We start from the raw sequence: 16,418 nt of genomic DNA, 5'->3' as shown, positions 1-16,418 counted from the left end.
GTTCGATAGTCGAGACCCTATATTCAAAGTCAGTTCACCCTGAGGGGACATGGCGAACCATTCCATAATGCGGCTCGTACAGCTGAGGATACATTGAACACAGATGCGGATCCAGATGCTCATCAAGGCATTGCATTCACCTGTTCAAAGTTCGACTTCCACGGCTGTGGGATGAACGCGACGTTGAGGGCTGGCAGCCTAGGAACGAAGCGAATAAGGTCTAATTAGCCATCGTGATCATGCATCCGATCTGCGGAGTAGATTACGAAGGCAACTATAGTGCGTTGCATGGAAACTCTCGCTTCCGCGCTGGGCATCCAAGATAGCAATCTCGGAACTGGTGGCTGTCAAACCAATCCGTGTCAGGGTATGCAGCCAGTGGCGTGCCTTATGCGCGTCTTCGCTGGTTCGCTGATGTGTAAAGATGACAGCCTGAAAGCAGAACAAACGGATATCAAAAAGCTAGAACCGGCACTGGTCGACTCGAGCGGGCCGTAGGCGCGAGACGTACGTACGCAGGCGCTATCATTACAATGGCTACAGTGGAAACGTGATACAGAACGAAGTCTGAATGACCTTGATGATGATACATATCTGATGTCCGGCCCTCGGTCTTCTTCGTCATAACTTTGAGAGTTTGAGCGGGGCGCGACGGAGCAGGAAGAATACGGAAGCTGCAAGCTGGTGATAGGGCGGGAATTCTGATAGTGGGAGGACTTTACGGCTCAACCGCGGGATCCCCAAGGCCAGAAGACGGGAACCGTTCTGTGTGGGACATAGATGTCAGCATGGCTATCCACTAGAATGGATGAACGGAGAGAAGGTGCTAAAACGTAACCTATTGACAGGCGAGGGAAATGCAAGCGCCATCAAACGCGACGAGTACCAGAAATATCCTGCGAAGCAATCTGTTCATACAAAGCCGCGTGACGCGGCGAGAGACCACAGGTCACATCTGCGGGAGTGTCGTGATAGAATATATATCATGAAAGGGTAGGATCACGAAGAAGCATCACGAGACGCCGGAAACGGTCCAAAAGGCGGCGAATATCCGAGGCGAGCAGAGAAATGAAGGCTACAAGGCCTTCATTCGCCTAGGCTCTAGGCGGCATCTCGACGTATACAGCGTTTGGCAATCGCTTTATAGAGACATAAAAATCATATTTGTACCGCCGACACCACAAGGCGTCAACAACAAAGAATGATGATAACATTCGGGCTGAGACATTTTTATTGCCGCGTCAGCGCTCCAATCAAGAGCTAATCAACTCAGAACGGCGCCGACGCTCGCCTTTGGAGAGCATCGAAAGGTTGGTGCACGCAGAAGCTCGGGTCTGCTTCGCGTGGAGGCCATTGGCATCGGCAGGACCTGAAGCGACCTGATCAAGTATATGCAAGGAGCCCGCCGCCTGGCGGAGTTGCCACCCGCGACATGAAGACGACTTGGCGAATTTGTAAAAGGTCTCGTTTAAGACGGCTTACCGCTTATATTCCTGCCACTTAGGGTCGTCGCCAAATTTTCTGTCACCGGCTTTCTGTGTGGTCCGTGATTTTTTCAGCGCCTGCATGTTAAGGGACCCAAGCAGACGCACCTCAAGCGGCGGGACGCCCGACACGTTGCGGACTATGAACCATGTCACCAGTGGGCTCGCACCGGCCAACAACCACGTTCCACGTGGGAAATAGGGTGTGCGCAGGCAGCTTATGGAGAGCAGCCATATTCCCGTCCACAAACCGACTTCACCGACATAACTGTAGCATGCAACGCATTGCCCTCCAGCCTGTGAGAGGTGAGCAATTTAATAATGAGCACGTACTTTGGGTGACGGCTTAGGCCCCATAGGCCGTGGGATATGAACTTTTCGTTGTGTTCTTTGGCATCTTTTGACTCCCGCCATGCGGACTTTTGGCGGTCGGCGACTATAGGTATAGTATCATTGGATCAATATTGGTATGAAGAACCGGTTGTAAAGAAGACGCACCGATTTCGAAGAGCCATGATCCAGCGAAAAGAGCGGCACCCAGGTAGTCAAGAGTCCTCAATGGGGGATGCACTGCTGCCGGAATGGTGTTCGACTGCCGCATGCAGGATAATCAGTATAATACAAAGCTAACTTCATACAATCTGACGTACCAGGTAGACCGGGAGGCCGACGGTAAGTACCCAGGTTGCTATTATTCGGGTTTCAAAGGCACTATGTGAGTAAAATGCCAGTATATGCATCGTATTTCCCTCGTGAGGAGTATACCTTGCAACATCCAGCACGCAGTGAATCCGACAGGCTGATGTTTGAGCTCATCAAATCTGGAGTCGCCACCACGCACGATAGCCCTCTGCCATGGCAAGTTTTATAAGCAGAGCCATTAAGGTGCAATACCAGGTTTAGCCACATACCGTGAACAAAAAGCTACCGAGGCGCGTACTCCACGCGACGAGAGCAAGATTGAGAAGGATCTGCCTCGGGGCGAAGGTACTAAGAAGGGGTGTAGGCGTGAGTTTCGCTGCGTCCCATATTTTCACCCTTATGTAAGGGTAATAGAAGGAGACAAATGTAGTTGAGAGGAAGCCTAATGCTCCACCGAGGTCGAAGAACTTGTCATTGGCTCGAGGAACGAATATTGCAGCCAAGGCTGTTAGTCGCGAGTGAGTGCTGTGCTCATCATAGTCTTCACACAGCAGCACCTACCGGTTTGAAGACCATATGCGCTTATGACGGTCGGAAGGAGCGATGAAAACACTGGCATGATTTGCTGTGCTATAGAAAAATAGTTTGGAGGTTGTGTACCACTGATCCAACGTAAAATAGACCCTCTCACTGGAATATATGCGAATCAAGTCGTTTTTCAGATGGTGGTGTCGTCAACGTCCTGGCCAAGTCACAGGTGGCTCGTCCCCATTCCCCACGGGGAAGTTGGATGTGACGCGTTTCCCTGACGCGCCGTCACGTGACCGCATGCACAAAGTGACGTCATGCACCACCCCGAGTGCACCGACGGCACTCAAGTTGCGGCTAGTAGGTCGTACTACCGGACGATTCGCGCCATGTCGACAAACCACGTCAAGGTCAACGCGCACCCCGATTCCACGGTACATAAGGGTACGCATTCGAACATACCACACCCACCGCCAGGAGACCGTCCACACTGCTCTCCAACGGTCAACAAGCCTATTCCAGACACGGGCTGGAGGGGACAACCGCTAATACCGAGCAAGGACGGCGGTACACGCGAGAAAGACTTCATTCACAAGCCACCATATAAATGGGAAAGCGAAGGAGATCTATTCAAGCCAAAGTATAAGTCGTAAGCATGGCGACATTCTCGACAATGCAACGCCCATTGACCAGCCGCGATTTACAGAGAATGCTGGTGCGGAAACGTGTCATTTGAATTTCACGGAGATCCACTGGACGCGAAGCATTGTCACTGTCGACAATGCCAGCGCCTGCACGGGGCACCGTTTCAATGGGCCGTCATTTTTCCGAAGGTCAGCTCGCATTCAGACGAGGCATACGAATCACACTTACATTTTATATGCAGACCTCCGTGCGGATGGTGAAAAACAAGGACAACAGCTTACATTTCTTCTCGACAGAGGACCTCACTGGAATGCACAGCGTCCCGTGTAAAGTGTCCTGTAATGTATGCCGATCTCCATTATTCGACGAGGGGAGGAACACAGTCCTCGCCTATCCCTCGTCATTCCGTTTTCCCGAACATAAGGTGCCATTCAACTTCCAGCCCACGGCTCACATTTTCTATAGCCAGCGGTATGCGTTCAGCGTTCTGTATACAATACTTGATGCTCACGTCAGGAATTGTCAGAGTCATGGAGATTCCAGACGGCATACCGAAGTGGGCAGGCCACAGGGGCGAGAGTGAATTGCTGCAAGAACTCACCGAGGAGGAAGGGTACGTTTGTCTGCCAGTGATACCCCTTGCTAGCCGTACGACATGTGACGGACTGATTCCTACCAGGATACTACCGAAATACAAAGGAAAGCCAGCTCAGGGTCAAATCCACTCACGGGAGACGACGCAGCCCGGTCGGGAGGATCCATAACGGAGCTAGTTTGTGCAATAGAATCTGGGAATTGGTAACGAGATATGCCTGCAGCGAGGGTATGATCCACACACGTAAAGAGCAGCAATCAATCGTGTAAACCAACAAACGTGTTCCAAGATTCCTGTGCGCAAATGCCAAATTGAGCCGTCTCCGATAGTAGTTATAGTGAATTTAACTTGCTGCGTGGCCGCAACCCGTCGCTCGTCCCAAGGTTGTCTGGGTGAGCACTCCCTCTAGACCCTTGAATTAAGATTTGCTATTCCCATGATTCCCATGAACGCCTCATGACAACAGAGACGCACCATCGGTGACTAACGTAACGCCTTGGTGGATGTTGCCGCATTACGAGCACGTCCACGTTCTATTTGGGCTGTCAATTGTCGTCGATGTATGTGTGCTAACGCTACTTCACTGGCATAGTCATATTCAGGGGTAGAAGGGTTGACCATTGAGGCGCAGCAGGAAGGGAAATTATGTCTGCTCGCGGAGATTGAAAGCTCTCGGCTCCTGCGCGAGGAGGTAGGATAGTCATCGGAGAAAGTTGGTTGGTGGAACAGGTACAATTGAGCATTGACATCTCAGCGCTTCGTGAAATGAGTTGAGTAACTAGGGTCTCGAGAAGGATGCTGTAGATACGCGCCTTATAGCTATTGCTACCGACGACAATGTCATGCAGACTACTCTGTTAGTCTTGTCTAGCTGCGCTGCAAGGACTCTAACCTGTGGCATTCAATGCACGTTCTGCACCAGATTCTTGTCCCCTCAAATCCCTGTGATCGCGGTGTCAGCCATTAGTATTGCATCAGGAACACCGTGGGAATGACTACGTACAGGACGCTCCATATAGCTGTCGAAAGAAGGCAGGGAACTCCTACCTATACATACCGATTCGGAGCACTGTGAGTATCGGCCGTACAACGGTTTGATATATGGCAATTTGCGTTGTATGCCTCTGTGTATTAGTCATCAGTGTGTGTTTGGACTAACAGGGTTAGAGTTGGAGAACACCGTGTTCTACGGCATGCTTCCTAGCGGGCGTAACTTGTAACATTTCTTCGACGGGGAGGTTTTGTCGTAAATATACTGTTTGAGATTTCAGTCGAAATTGATTATACTGATAATGGGTCTTGATGCCATGCCGGGTTGTGTCTGACACACACCGAGTCGGTCTCATAGCTTGAAAATTAAAGGTCGTACAATTGGCCAAAATACTCAACGTAAAGTTAGAGAATAAGCATTAAGTGAACACAGAGTGCTAGAGTAGTTCTCAATCGCAGGGTGTCAGCAAGGCTGTCATGGGGATGGCTCAATACCCTCCAAACTTGTCATCTGTCAGGAGCTTGCAAAGGGTCATCTGTGCTTTGGAGATCACTGACTACTCAAGATTATCTCATCGGGGAGGACTCACCTGTCTACAGTCTATCGCCACCGGAAGGGGCCACACCATGGTTGTAACATCGGGTGCGCTTTTATCAGGTCACTATGTGTTAGCAAGGGTCCACTCATACAGAGACAAACATAGGATCATACCGATCATTGCCTGTTGCATTTGCGCCGTGCATTCTTGGATGCTGGCGGACAAGGTGAGCTTGTGGACAACATTTCGGAGACAAGATGCATATGTACCGATTGGACAATCCACCTTGCCTGTAGGAATATCAAGGCTTCTGTCGGTGAAAGGCTCCATGATGCGACTCACCGTCCGTTCAACTCTCCAAGCTGCCTTTCCACATTAGTGAACGACTCAGACAATCCATCTTGCAGGCTCTCGACTTCGTTGCGTATCTCGCCCAGCGCGTCGACGACGCCATCAAAATCAGGGCATAGCCCTTCCAGCGTGTCGACAAGCTGACTTTGCTGCTCTTCCCGCTGTTCCTGAACCTCCTCATGTAAACGCCGCCGCCCCTTGATTTTCTCTCGATGCAAGCGCTTCTGAGCCGCCAGTAACTCTTGATGCTGACGCTCCTGCGCTTGCAATTTCTGCGTTTGGTAGTGCCGTCGAGCGTTCATCTTCTCCCGATGCTGGCGCTCTTTGGCTTGCATTAATTCTCGGTGCTGACGCTCTCGCGCAGTAATATTTTCTCGATGCATTCGTTCGAGAGCCTCGACTAGCCCATTGGCCGCAAGGTTGGGGACGTGCGCGAGCTGTAAGGCCACATCTGCGGGTTCCTCGTCTTTGGGAACGTTTGCCTCGGATGGTTCGGGAGTAGCCATTAAGACAGACAACGAGCGGACGCTGTAGAACGCGCTACGTCGTTGCTACGCGTGGTACTCCCGTCACAACAAGTCACGACCTCGTGACCCCACGCGTCGGGAAGACCGTGACCGTGTAGCCACCGCAGCGGATAGAACAGTACTTACATGATCTAGCCCACGGATTTATTGCCACTAAGTAATACGACTACCCGGGAAAGCATCCTGCTTCGAGTTCATGCCAGTTAACTCAATGGATAGCGAAGTTGCCGCTGACCATATTGTAATCGTCGACAGTCTACATTATTTTCGCTCTCATGCCATTCCAGAGGTGTGTCCTTCTCGAGTCGCTGGCACGCATGAGTTTGCAGCAAAATTAACTCTGGCTTTCTTCGTGAGATGTCTAGTGACAGCGACTAAGGAGATACACATTGGACATGCAGCCCCGAGTCCTGGCAGACAGCCTGGACACCATCCGCACCCTCCCTGTCAGCATCTACGTTCACAGCGTCAGCACTCTGCTGACCCCCACGAGCGCCACACTTACCGATCATCTGCGACAGGGAAGTAAACGAAGCCATTTACTTGCTCTTGGGGGGCTCGGCACAGCCGCACGCCGGCCAGTTGCAGGTGCCGCCGTTCTTCTCGGTGTTAGCGCACTTCACGGTGTCCTACACGTAGGAATGAGATGGTCAGTTCCAGTAGAAGAAAGGTCGGTACTCGCAGACATGGTTGGTTGATGATTGAGATGAGAGCTGGTAGTCGAGGACTGACTAAACCGGGCACAGATCCAACCAGCTCTTATACCTTGGACCGCACAGCGTCTACCAGTACCGTGACTCTAGTCTTCGGCCCAGGCGGTGTCGATGCGCCACGGTGCTATAATGTGTAGTCTACCATTGGCTTCACTGGCTACCAATGGTATATCACTCGTATGTCATAATGCAATCCTAATGTCAGCTATTTTCTCACCTTTTGAAGGCTCTCTTGATGATAGTCTAGCGCTCCGACGCATCGGCTCAACCTTTCATTATAACGTGTACTCGAAGTCTGAATCCAAGTATCACCTGCATTCAGAATACAGCGCGTAGTCTGAAAACACTCATTCAGCCTTTGTAGAGCGTTCGCGGTCAGAGCCCATTATACCCCTCAATTCGGCGGCAGGATAAGTCTTGGCATCTTGTGGTTTGAGTGACAGGCCACACATGGAATATAGCGCTCCAGACCACATACCGTGTTGGCAGCATCAGACTACTCCTGATACCGCGTTGCGACCTCGGTGCACCCGAGTATTGCCTCCTTGACATGCCTGAGTCTGCTTGTTTTGCGAGGGATTTCCCTTCAATTCTATCCACCCATATGAATAAGACAATGGACTACGTTGTAGGCAGGGCGTCGACCAGTATTCTGCTCGGACAGAGAACGGAACATTATTGACCCGTGACTTTCTGATATTTTCAACAACCAGCGCATTGTCTCATCGCACCTTGTGCGGCGATCGGCGAGGTCTACCCTCGGATAACCATCATTGATGTCTCCATCCGGTGTCATAATTACTGACAAGCTAAACCGTATTGTGAGTCTTCTGCCCTTGAGACGCACGATTGCTTCTTGTTCCATCGTCAGTAGATTATTCGAAATGGCCGCCTTTCCGCACTACACCCAGTAAGTCGAGGCCTCTTACGCGTGTAGAACTCTTTGAACCAATCTCATCTTGCAGATGACTCAGAATAAATACACGCCACATCGCTAGCTGATTCAAGGACATTCGGGTGGCTGATCAGCGTGATGCCACCTCCACCAGGCCCGCATGTGTCACTTCGGCGTCAACTTTCAGCGCTGTCGGATGATGCATTCATTGCAACGCACCGCTGGTTCAAAGCGGGCGATCTGAAAGCTTGCAATATGGAATGTATTAGACGAGGAGTAGACTGTGGGTAATACATCAACCAATACCCACTGTGCAATGCAGGCTCGGTCAGAAACGATGTAGCGGGAGATGGCCGTTTGTTTCGGAAGCTTTCTGAGACCAATAGCGTTTCGATGATGACGTATGACGCACGCCCAGCTGGCTCACCAGTGTTCCTTCTTTAGTCTAGTCCCGGATCTAATACACCGCCAGGGATTTGACTGTGCGAATGACATGCTGTAAATGAGTGGGCTACTACATATAGACGCCAAAGCTAAACACTCCCAGGACTTGTAACAAGGTCTCGACGTCTTCTGGCTTGCCAAGTAATCACCGACTGCTACAACTGATACATGTATCCTAAGGCGATATGCATGCACCTTCGGGCGTCCCACTCTGAAAGAACAAACGAGCTTCGACCATGTTGCTATACTGTCTCTTTCGGAGTCTTCCTGACTCCAAGGAGGGTGGATCCTTGACCGCAGACCCTAGCATTATTAACAGGTGCTCTGCAGCTGTGCGGCATGCTATTGGTGATATGTATCCCAGAGAACTGGAGTGTTGCAGAGTATCAGACTTCGCAGAGGCTTTGACGTAGTGTGAGTAGTATCAGCTCTAACTTGATCTCGCCTAGTGATGGCCTGCCTTGTATGATGGAAAGATGTATAAGGTGATTCTGCAGTAGAGTGATGCAGCGCGAGGAGTCACATCTACATTATTCATGTCGACGCCCATTACAAAATAATTTCACGAGAAATATTCACAGCAATGAAATAAAGACCAACCTGTCTAGGAATCCTCCGAATCCACTTCACCACCATTTTCGTTCTCGGTCATTTACCGTCCTCAAGATCCTCTTCGACGTCGCCTTCATCCACTCCTGAACCCATTTTATCGTCTCTTCCACAACATCTTCCTCGTCGGATCCGTCGTACATCTCCCCGAAGAACATGCGCCTATTTCTCTTCTATATATGGGCCCCACGTCCCCCTTGGTGATAGACCCATATTCTTCCTGACTAAGCGCACCTCTCTGTCATTGACGCATGCCGGTAGATATCCGTGGGCCTGTTCAATCGTTTCTTCGCCGCTCTCTAACTCCGCGATGAGCTGGTCCAACGAAGTGATCAGGTCCAGCGCATATTCGATCTTCCCGCCCTTGTTGAAGTAGAACTCGACGGCGCGCTGCTCGAAGTATTCAAGGTCGATGTGATATTTCCACGGTAGTGCCCCAGAGAATTTCATCATGACGAGCGTATGGACATAGGCTGCCCCGAGTGTGATCGCATGAACGTCGTTGCGCTCGGCAAGTTCGCGTAGCACTTGTGCTATTGCACCGAAGACTCCACGGAAGCCAATATAGAACGTCTTGAACAAACTCCCGTGCAGGTGGGATGGAATGTAGGGAAGCGTGAACGTTATTGGGATGTGCGTTGGTGAAAGAGGAGCTCTCATCGCAACCTCCTCGAAGAGCCACAGCACTTCTTGGTACATCTCGTCAAAGGCGCGGTCGGCTACATCTGACAGGAAATCGAGTCACGAGCGGTTTCGCGCAAAAATATGGCAATGGAAGAGCCACTCACCAGCAAGGCGGTTGAGCGTTCTTGGAGACAACCACCCTCCTGCACACTTACCGCAGGTACAACCCCACTTTTTCGAAATGATATACTGCTCGTCTGTCCCCACGCCTTGTTCCATCGCTCTCTTGAGCATCGCCTCGGTGCGCAGTCCGTCTTCGCGATGTCCTTCCCAACCGCTGAGCAACATAGTTTCCGCGAAATCGCGCTCGCCACGAAGCTTGGCCTCGCATGCCATCAGAGGGGTGAGCCCATCGCCAGAGGCGCGATCAAAAACATCGCTTCCTACACCCAACTCAAGCAGGGTGCGGACTGCGACGACGTTCACCACCGCAGCAGCAACGTATAGCGGAGTGAAGCCATAGGCATCCTTCCGCCGAATGGACTCTGGGTCTTCGGTAAAGGCTGCGCGGATATATTCTGCTATGTCCTGGCTCTGATCGTCGTAGATTCTGTAGTGCAGAGGAAAAAGCTTGCTGCGCTCCTCGCGCTTGACATCTGCTGTGGTGCGCACTTTGGGAAGGCCGGTGTTGATGTCCAATGACATTCCGATTATCTCGTCCTTCTCATCCTGCGCAGGAGTCCGGCCTAGCCATTCGGAGTCCGCGGAAGGCGATAGGGCTCGAGAAGGATGATTGGGATCGGGAGAATGCGCGAGGAACCGCGTTACGCCAATCCTGCGGAAGTGATTCTGCATTTTCAACTCAGTTGAGAAGGGTATGGATGCTCCTATATGTGCACCATACCTTGCGGAAGAACGAGACAGATCTGTCCAGCTCATCGTCCCATTGGCACGCTGTCCTCTCCTTGCGATAAGGATAAGGCGTAGGCCAAACGATCACGAAATCATCCCGCCTGACAATATCGGACTTCAGTAGCTGCTGTAGTGTCCAGGAGCCCAGTCCTTGGCCTCTCCGCTGAATTGATTCAGGCGTCAGGCGTTTAAATAGTCGCATATATGCGCCAAAGTCTCACCTGCGTGTCGGGCACGTAGACGTAGAAGAGGTAGAAGAGGGTTCCTCGGTTCAATTCAACGCCCCAGCAGCCCGTCCCCTTCAGCACTTCATCTTCTGTGTGCCAACACTTGATTTGACCGAATTTGTCAAAGAGCGTCCGCGAGAAGTCGGCTAATTCTTGCTCATCTTCGTCAAGAACGCCCAAGAATTCCTCCTCTAGACAATACAGGCCCCTATTGATCTGCAAAGCGGACAGTCTCGCAGCCTCTTCGCCTCGAGCGTCTTTGGCTGTAACAGTGATGAATTGCAACATTTCAGGGTGCTCGAAGTGCTTCTTGACCTCCAGAGAGGCCTTGTAAAAATCGTCGAAGTTAACCATTACGGAGGTTGTCGACGGGCCCCGTGGAGTATATTCGCGAAGAGGTTGTGGGGTAGATGCTACCCACATTGCAGCCCGACTTTCGAGTACTTATACGGTGGGGATGCGCCGATCATTCGTAGGATGCAGACGTCATATCCACTTGCCACTGAATCGGGTTAGATGACTTCCCAGTCTGGTTAGGAAAGCAGTCATTAACCCATCAACGCCTCAATTGTAAGCTCAATTTTGTGAACGATAGGTTCTGTCACGTACTTGGCCCCACACTTCATGCACTTTATGTGGGATTCTCTGAAAAAGCAGATGCTTCAACAGCGACATGAAGTGTTCGAATTGGAGGCAAGTTGCCTTGGGGGACCAAAGAGACAGTATATACTCCCTGCGAACCCTGACAGCTGTTCCACGAAAGTAGGGCAAAGGCTGAAACTCAGCGATGGTGACGAGCATAGCAGCGAAGTTGGTCACCGTCCGCATCTGCCCGGCGGAGAGGCAGAGGGATCAGCGATACAACTGGGGTCGGCCAATATAGAAAACAGACACTGGCTGATGTGAGCACCGCGGCTTCGAGACTGTTGTGAAATTTACGCGAAGCGAAAACAGCCCAACCTGGACAAGACATTGTGCAGTTGTCCAGAGCTGTCCCTCTTGTGAGTACGGTGAGCACGGTGCGATTACAGTGGCTTAACATGAAAATCTATATCAGAAAATCAGGCAGTCACGGCCGATGAGCAAATCCAATCGAAGACTCAGGTTGCGCTTACCGAGATCTCTGCTGGTGCACGTCTAAATTTTGAACTTTCGCATCTTGACTGCTTGTCCTCAGAAGCAGAGATTGACAGCATTTACCACCACTCTGAGCAGCCGCTGCAGTCCGGATTTCAATACTTGATACTTGATATTGTCTTCTACGTGTCCGTTCTCGTCCCCTCGAGCAGAATATTAGAAAGAATACACAGGAAGAAAAGGTATCGTCTTGGCAATCAGGATGAGCTACACTGAGTATGTGACAGTTGTATGTACAGTACTAAGTAACATGAAGAAGAGTTACGGTCACCAAGTATATGCGCGACTGAGAATGCAATCACTAAAGGATGACAGGATGTCACTAAGTATTGCAACAGGAAGACAACGGGATAGCTTACCAGGAAATAGTCCGGTACACGTCGTGTCACGAGAGGCTCGCCAACACGCGGCGCAGGATCGAATTGGAGGCTGAGCAGGTCCATGAGGCCATGCAAATTGTGACAAGACGAGCAAAACGTACAAGCTGTAAGATAGTTTTTCGTCCATTTCCATAATTGCTGCTTGATTGCCGCAGCGGTAGCAATAGTTCGGCGCAGAGAAGATAGTGACGACATTACGGTCCTGACTCCAATTATAACCTGATGGCCATCGTGACAAGTTAACGTCAACAATCCAGGCCGAAAATAATGGGATGCCTCTCACCCTCCATGATCAACTGGTGCGCCCGCGCAACCAGCGTTAGTCCATTATTGTGGTTAAATGCCTCACTAATATCTTGCCCGAAGGTGTATCCTGCTCCTCGAGGCGAGATACCCCACCCGCATCGGTCATCGGGATCCGACCAGAGGAGATCGCACATGGGCCCTTCGTGGGGAACTTCTTGCACGCGATCAATGCCACGTACGTGATCAAGCGTATCGATGGATGGTGACAGGCCACCGTGAAGACAGAAAATCTATGGCGAGGAATGGTAGTGTGACATGAGTACCACTCGGAATCCGATATTCCGATGTCGCGAGATGGACGCACTTGGTTTTCAATCAAAGCAGTGAGGGGAAGGTAGTCAAAGAGGTCTGTGAAGTATCTCCACACGTTGGCGTTGCCGTACTTTCGCAAACATTCGTCGTAGAATCCGTACACTTGCGTGATCTGTCGGGACTCGTGATTTCCGCGCAGGATGGTGACGCGGTCGCGATAGCGGAGTTTGAGCGCAACAAGGAGGGTGACTGTCTCGACCGAGTAGTAACCTCGGTCGACGTAGTCGCCCATGAAAAGGTAGTTGGTGTCGGGTGAGTTCCCGCCGATGCGGAAGAGCTCTGAAAGATCATGCTGGCAATGCAACGATGTCCGTAGGTGAGCGAAGGGAGTGCGCTCGATCGATCTCGTAATTAGCGACGTACGAATTGCCCATGAATATCCCCGCAGACAGTCACCGGACACCTCACAGGCTGCACGTTTGACTCCTCCATCAGGATTTCCCGTGTCTACCATTACGTCCAACTATCATTAGTATCTGGCGCACCCCGGACGAGGCACGACGCTAACAGCGGTGAGTCCTTCTCCGTGGCGGCGAACTGCCTTATCATCATCAAGACGAACGCTGGCGTACCTTGTCGCAAAGCCGCTTAACATCAGCCTCGGAGAGCTGCTTGCACTGGCTCAGCTGTGCAATCCAGACATCTATCTCGTGCTCCATGATGTTTTGCTATACAGTGGTAGAAGGAGTAGGTGATGAGTGAATCGGGCAGAGTAACGCACCGCGGGCCCGTCACATTCGCGGTGCAGCGCGTGACATGTCACGGTGTCACTGGCGTGTGAAATATCGAGCTCGTTCTGCGTCTGCAAGCTCCGGCACAGGTCTGTGCAACTTCGCTGCTGCAGCGCCCATCTCTGCTGCCATCCCTTGCGGATACACCCACAAACCAGCTTCTGCTAGCTTCACGCACTGTACGGCCACAGCTTAGTGATCGTACGAACGGAAAGCAACTTCTGAAATGCCTAAGGTCAGTCAATGCCTTCATTGATTATCTTCTACAGTTCTTGCGATACTGACAAACGTGATGTTTCCAGAACAAGGGAAAGGTTTGTAGTCCTTCGGGACTGTACGTCGAGCAGTTAAGGTTGACATTGACGTGCGGATATAGGGTGGTAAGAACCGGAGACGTGGAAAGAACGAGAACGACGACGACAAGCGCGAGCTAGTCTTCAGAGAAGATGGGCAGGAGTACGCCCAAGTCATCAAGATGTTGGGGAACGGTCGGCTTGAAGCACAGTGTTTCGACGGCGAGAAGCGGTTGGCCCACATTCGGGGCAAGATGAGGAAGAAAGTGCGTTTACAAACTCACACTACTCATAGGTTGCGTTCTGATATTCTTCACTGTGGCGTCGTAGGTCTGGATCAACCAGGGAGATATCATTCTTCTGTCTCTGCGTGAATTCCAGGACGACAAGGCGGATGTAATTGTCAAGTACACTGCCGACGAGGCTCGTAGTCGTGCGTGCATATCCTTACTGCAGCGCCTATATTCTGACTTTGCTCGGCATATCGCCCTGTGTTTCCGCAGTCAAAGCGTACGGAGAGCTCCCGGAGAACGCAAAGATCAACGAGACCGATACGTTCGGCGACGAGGAGGGCGAGTGTACATTCGAGTTCGGCGACGAAGGCGAGGTCGACATCGACGACATTTAAGATGTATCAATATGTTTGTGTATCCTTTCTCGCATACGGACAACGCTGTAGCGGGTCGTTGTATCCTTCTCCTCAGAACTACCGTCCCCCGCATGTCTTAGACTGCCTGTCATTTGCTCTGTCGCATTGCGCACATTTTGCACTAGGTTTACATGGTGTAACCAATCGACATGCATACATAATACCACAAAGGAACGAACCTCCAGTCGGATTGTCATTCGTTCAGAGTAAGAGGCCCGCTAAATTCCCCAGATTTCTCATCGCGGCAATCTCGCACATTACCCTTTCAGTCATGACGTAGACTGTATCGAGGAAAACGGAGATCAGCCACTTACACGCGAGAAACATTCGCATAGAACCTACCGATGTCGACGCGGACGTTTGGATGCTCTAGCTTTACCCCCACCCATCACTCGTGCGAGTTTATCATGAGAACGGTCTTCATGTCAGGGACGCAGCCCTTCTCCTTCACGAGATATTCGACAATCTCCCTTGCGTCGCATTTCACCGCCGTCCTGAGCATGGCCTGGTTTACCCGCACTCTGTCCTCGAGCCTTCTCCTCTTCGAGCTCTTGAAACCTTCCTGTTTCGCCTCACTCTCGTTCCCATTCGGCACACTTGCGGTCTGACCTGCCACACCTTGTGTCCCTTCTGGCGCAACTGATGCGGTCCGCGCCTTCTTTTGAAGCTGTCTGTCATCACGTTCAACCAGCATGCGAACGAGACCGAGGTCTTTCCGCCGAATGGCCACCATCACTGCCAGCCCGTCCTTACATGCTGGGGAGGCGTCGTGCTCGAGCAAGAAGCGGACAAGGGGGAGAAAACCAGCATGGACGGCCTTCGTCAGCGCATAGCCGTCAAAGGAGTTGGCGTACAGGTGAGGGATACGGGGATGGTCATATAGGTAGTGCAAGAACGGGAGAGGCTCATCGTCGGGTGACCACCCCTCGTCGCCCTCTTCCCGCTTCCGTTTTCTCAACTGGGATTTCTTGGGTGCTAGCGCACGAAAGAGCCGTCTGGGTAGCTCAGTCGGGGTGCGAAACCTCTGAGGCGGACACTCAGGACTGCGAAAGATTGCTTCCAAGACGTCTTGAGTGCAGAGGGGGTATCTGAGGACGACAGAGATAAGACCACTTCTGAAGGACGCAGTCTCGCTATTTATGTAGCGGCCTATGAGATACGATGCGTGAATAGACAACGGGGCGGACTTGAAGACTGCGTAAAGATGCCTTGACGTGAGGGGCAGCGAGGAGGACAAGGCGAAACTTTGGATTTCGTAAAGTAGCTAGCCCATGAATCAATGATTCTGACTGAAGATAGCATAAGCAAGAATAGACCCACTTCGACTGGAAGTGATGGTAAGCTCAACGAGCTCATGACTTATAAACGCGGAAGCCGTCGCCGCGATGAGATGCAAGAGTCGAATCTAAGAAATCGGAATGAGATGTGCAGTTTCCCTTTTCTCGGAGAGCGATCATCGACACGTGATATGGGTCCCAGCACTTCGCTCGATCATGCGAGTTCAGTCTGCGGATCGCGTAGAACGCCAGCGAGCTTGATTTCTTTCCCTACTGCCAACCTGAACAGTAACAAGACTACTTTCTAGAAGGGATCTTGGAACAAGGTGTATGCAACCGAAGTGGCCGTTGTACTGAGATGTCCACAATCGAAAATCAAAACTATGAACGATATAATGATATTTGAACACAACATCCATAGCAAGATCGAAACAAACACACACGGCTTCGTACCTGCATGCAGCCGAGGCGCTATATATGAGTGTGGCTGGTGCACAAATCGTCCATCTGGGTCCTCTCTCGGAGTACAAGTTGATAACCCTGCTCTACTCTACCACACGAAGTTCTCGGATATTGGGCGATTCGGCAGGGTCGTATGTACTGTACTC

The 16,418-nt window shown here is 51.3% G+C and overlaps 8 protein-coding genes across 8 annotated transcripts; 2 read left to right on the top strand and 6 right to left on the bottom strand.

The window, feature by feature from the left end:
- Nucleotides 1–725: 725 nt before the first annotated feature.
- On the bottom strand, nucleotides 726–2,745 carry POSPLADRAFT_1151704 (hypothetical protein; the record flags this gene model as incomplete). The annotated part of the gene is made up of 9 exons (XM_024486572.1): nucleotides 726–765; nucleotides 1,483–1,535; nucleotides 1,593–1,752; nucleotides 1,818–1,920; nucleotides 1,983–2,076; nucleotides 2,135–2,172; nucleotides 2,250–2,334; nucleotides 2,396–2,631; nucleotides 2,688–2,745. The coding sequence occupies 9 exons, from the start codon at nucleotides 2,743–2,745 to the stop codon at nucleotides 726–728; spliced, it is 867 nt and encodes a 288-aa protein (XP_024335529.1).
- A 298-nt stretch (nucleotides 2,746–3,043) lies between these two features.
- Nucleotides 3,044–4,063, top strand: POSPLADRAFT_1151301 (hypothetical protein; the record flags this gene model as incomplete). The annotated part of the gene is made up of 5 exons (XM_024486518.1): nucleotides 3,044–3,303; nucleotides 3,361–3,487; nucleotides 3,541–3,770; nucleotides 3,826–3,912; nucleotides 3,979–4,063. The coding sequence occupies 5 exons, from the start codon at nucleotides 3,044–3,046 to the stop codon at nucleotides 4,061–4,063; spliced, it is 789 nt and encodes a 262-aa protein (XP_024335528.1).
- A 1,483-nt stretch (nucleotides 4,064–5,546) lies between these two features.
- Nucleotides 5,547–6,280, bottom strand: POSPLADRAFT_1152234 (hypothetical protein; the record flags this gene model as incomplete). Its single annotated transcript, XM_024486636.1, has 2 exons — nucleotides 5,547–5,637; nucleotides 5,766–6,280. 2 exons carry the CDS (start codon nucleotides 6,278–6,280, stop codon nucleotides 5,547–5,549), a joined length of 606 nt encoding a protein of 201 aa, XP_024335527.1.
- Nucleotides 6,281–8,979: 2,699 nt separating this feature from the next.
- Nucleotides 8,980–9,415, bottom strand: POSPLADRAFT_1151426 (hypothetical protein; the record flags this gene model as incomplete). The annotated part of the gene is made up of 2 exons (XM_024486531.1): nucleotides 8,980–9,135; nucleotides 9,197–9,415. The coding sequence occupies 2 exons, from the start codon at nucleotides 9,413–9,415 to the stop codon at nucleotides 8,980–8,982; spliced, it is 375 nt and encodes a 124-aa protein (XP_024335526.1).
- A 288-nt stretch (nucleotides 9,416–9,703) lies between these two features.
- On the bottom strand, nucleotides 9,704–10,441 carry POSPLADRAFT_1152251 (hypothetical protein; the record flags this gene model as incomplete). The annotated part of the gene is made up of 1 exon (XM_024486638.1): nucleotides 9,704–10,441. One exon carries the CDS (start codon nucleotides 10,439–10,441, stop codon nucleotides 9,704–9,706), a length of 738 nt encoding a protein of 245 aa, XP_024335525.1.
- A 1,509-nt stretch (nucleotides 10,442–11,950) lies between these two features.
- Nucleotides 11,951–13,529, bottom strand: POSPLADRAFT_1172964 (hypothetical protein). The gene is made up of 7 exons (XM_024488208.1): nucleotides 13,433–13,529; nucleotides 13,224–13,307; nucleotides 12,853–13,152; nucleotides 12,526–12,778; nucleotides 12,344–12,461; nucleotides 12,222–12,291; nucleotides 11,951–12,163 (listed from the first exon to the last, which is right to left on the bottom strand). The coding sequence occupies exons 1-7, from the start codon at nucleotides 13,517–13,519 to the stop codon at nucleotides 12,161–12,163; spliced, it is 915 nt and encodes a 304-aa protein (XP_024335524.1). The 5' UTR covers nucleotides 13,520–13,529; the 3' UTR covers nucleotides 11,951–12,160.
- A 438-nt stretch (nucleotides 13,530–13,967) lies between these two features.
- Nucleotides 13,968–14,512, top strand: POSPLADRAFT_1151749 (hypothetical protein; the record flags this gene model as incomplete). The annotated part of the gene is made up of 3 exons (XM_024486580.1): nucleotides 13,968–14,150; nucleotides 14,215–14,317; nucleotides 14,388–14,512. Coding segments are annotated over 3 exons (411 nt in total), but the record flags the coding sequence as incomplete, so codon positions are not given.
- Nucleotides 14,513–14,921: 409 nt separating this feature from the next.
- POSPLADRAFT_1151720 (hypothetical protein) lies at nucleotides 14,922–15,889 on the bottom strand (the record flags this gene model as incomplete). The annotated part of the gene is made up of 2 exons (XM_024486576.1): nucleotides 14,922–15,797; nucleotides 15,854–15,889. The coding sequence occupies 2 exons, from the start codon at nucleotides 15,887–15,889 to the stop codon at nucleotides 14,922–14,924; spliced, it is 912 nt and encodes a 303-aa protein (XP_024335522.1).
- Nucleotides 15,890–16,418: the final 529 nt, after the last annotated feature.

The sequence above is a fragment of the Postia placenta genome, assembly GCF_002117355.1.
Source record: "Postia placenta MAD-698-R-SB12 unplaced genomic scaffold POSPLAscaffold_13, whole genome shotgun sequence".
In the NCBI taxonomy this organism is placed as follows: Eukaryota; Fungi; Basidiomycota; class Agaricomycetes; order Polyporales; family Adustoporiaceae; genus Rhodonia; species Rhodonia placenta.
The sequence above is the reverse complement of the archived record's forward strand: the minus strand, read 5'-3'. Positions and strand labels throughout refer to the sequence as shown.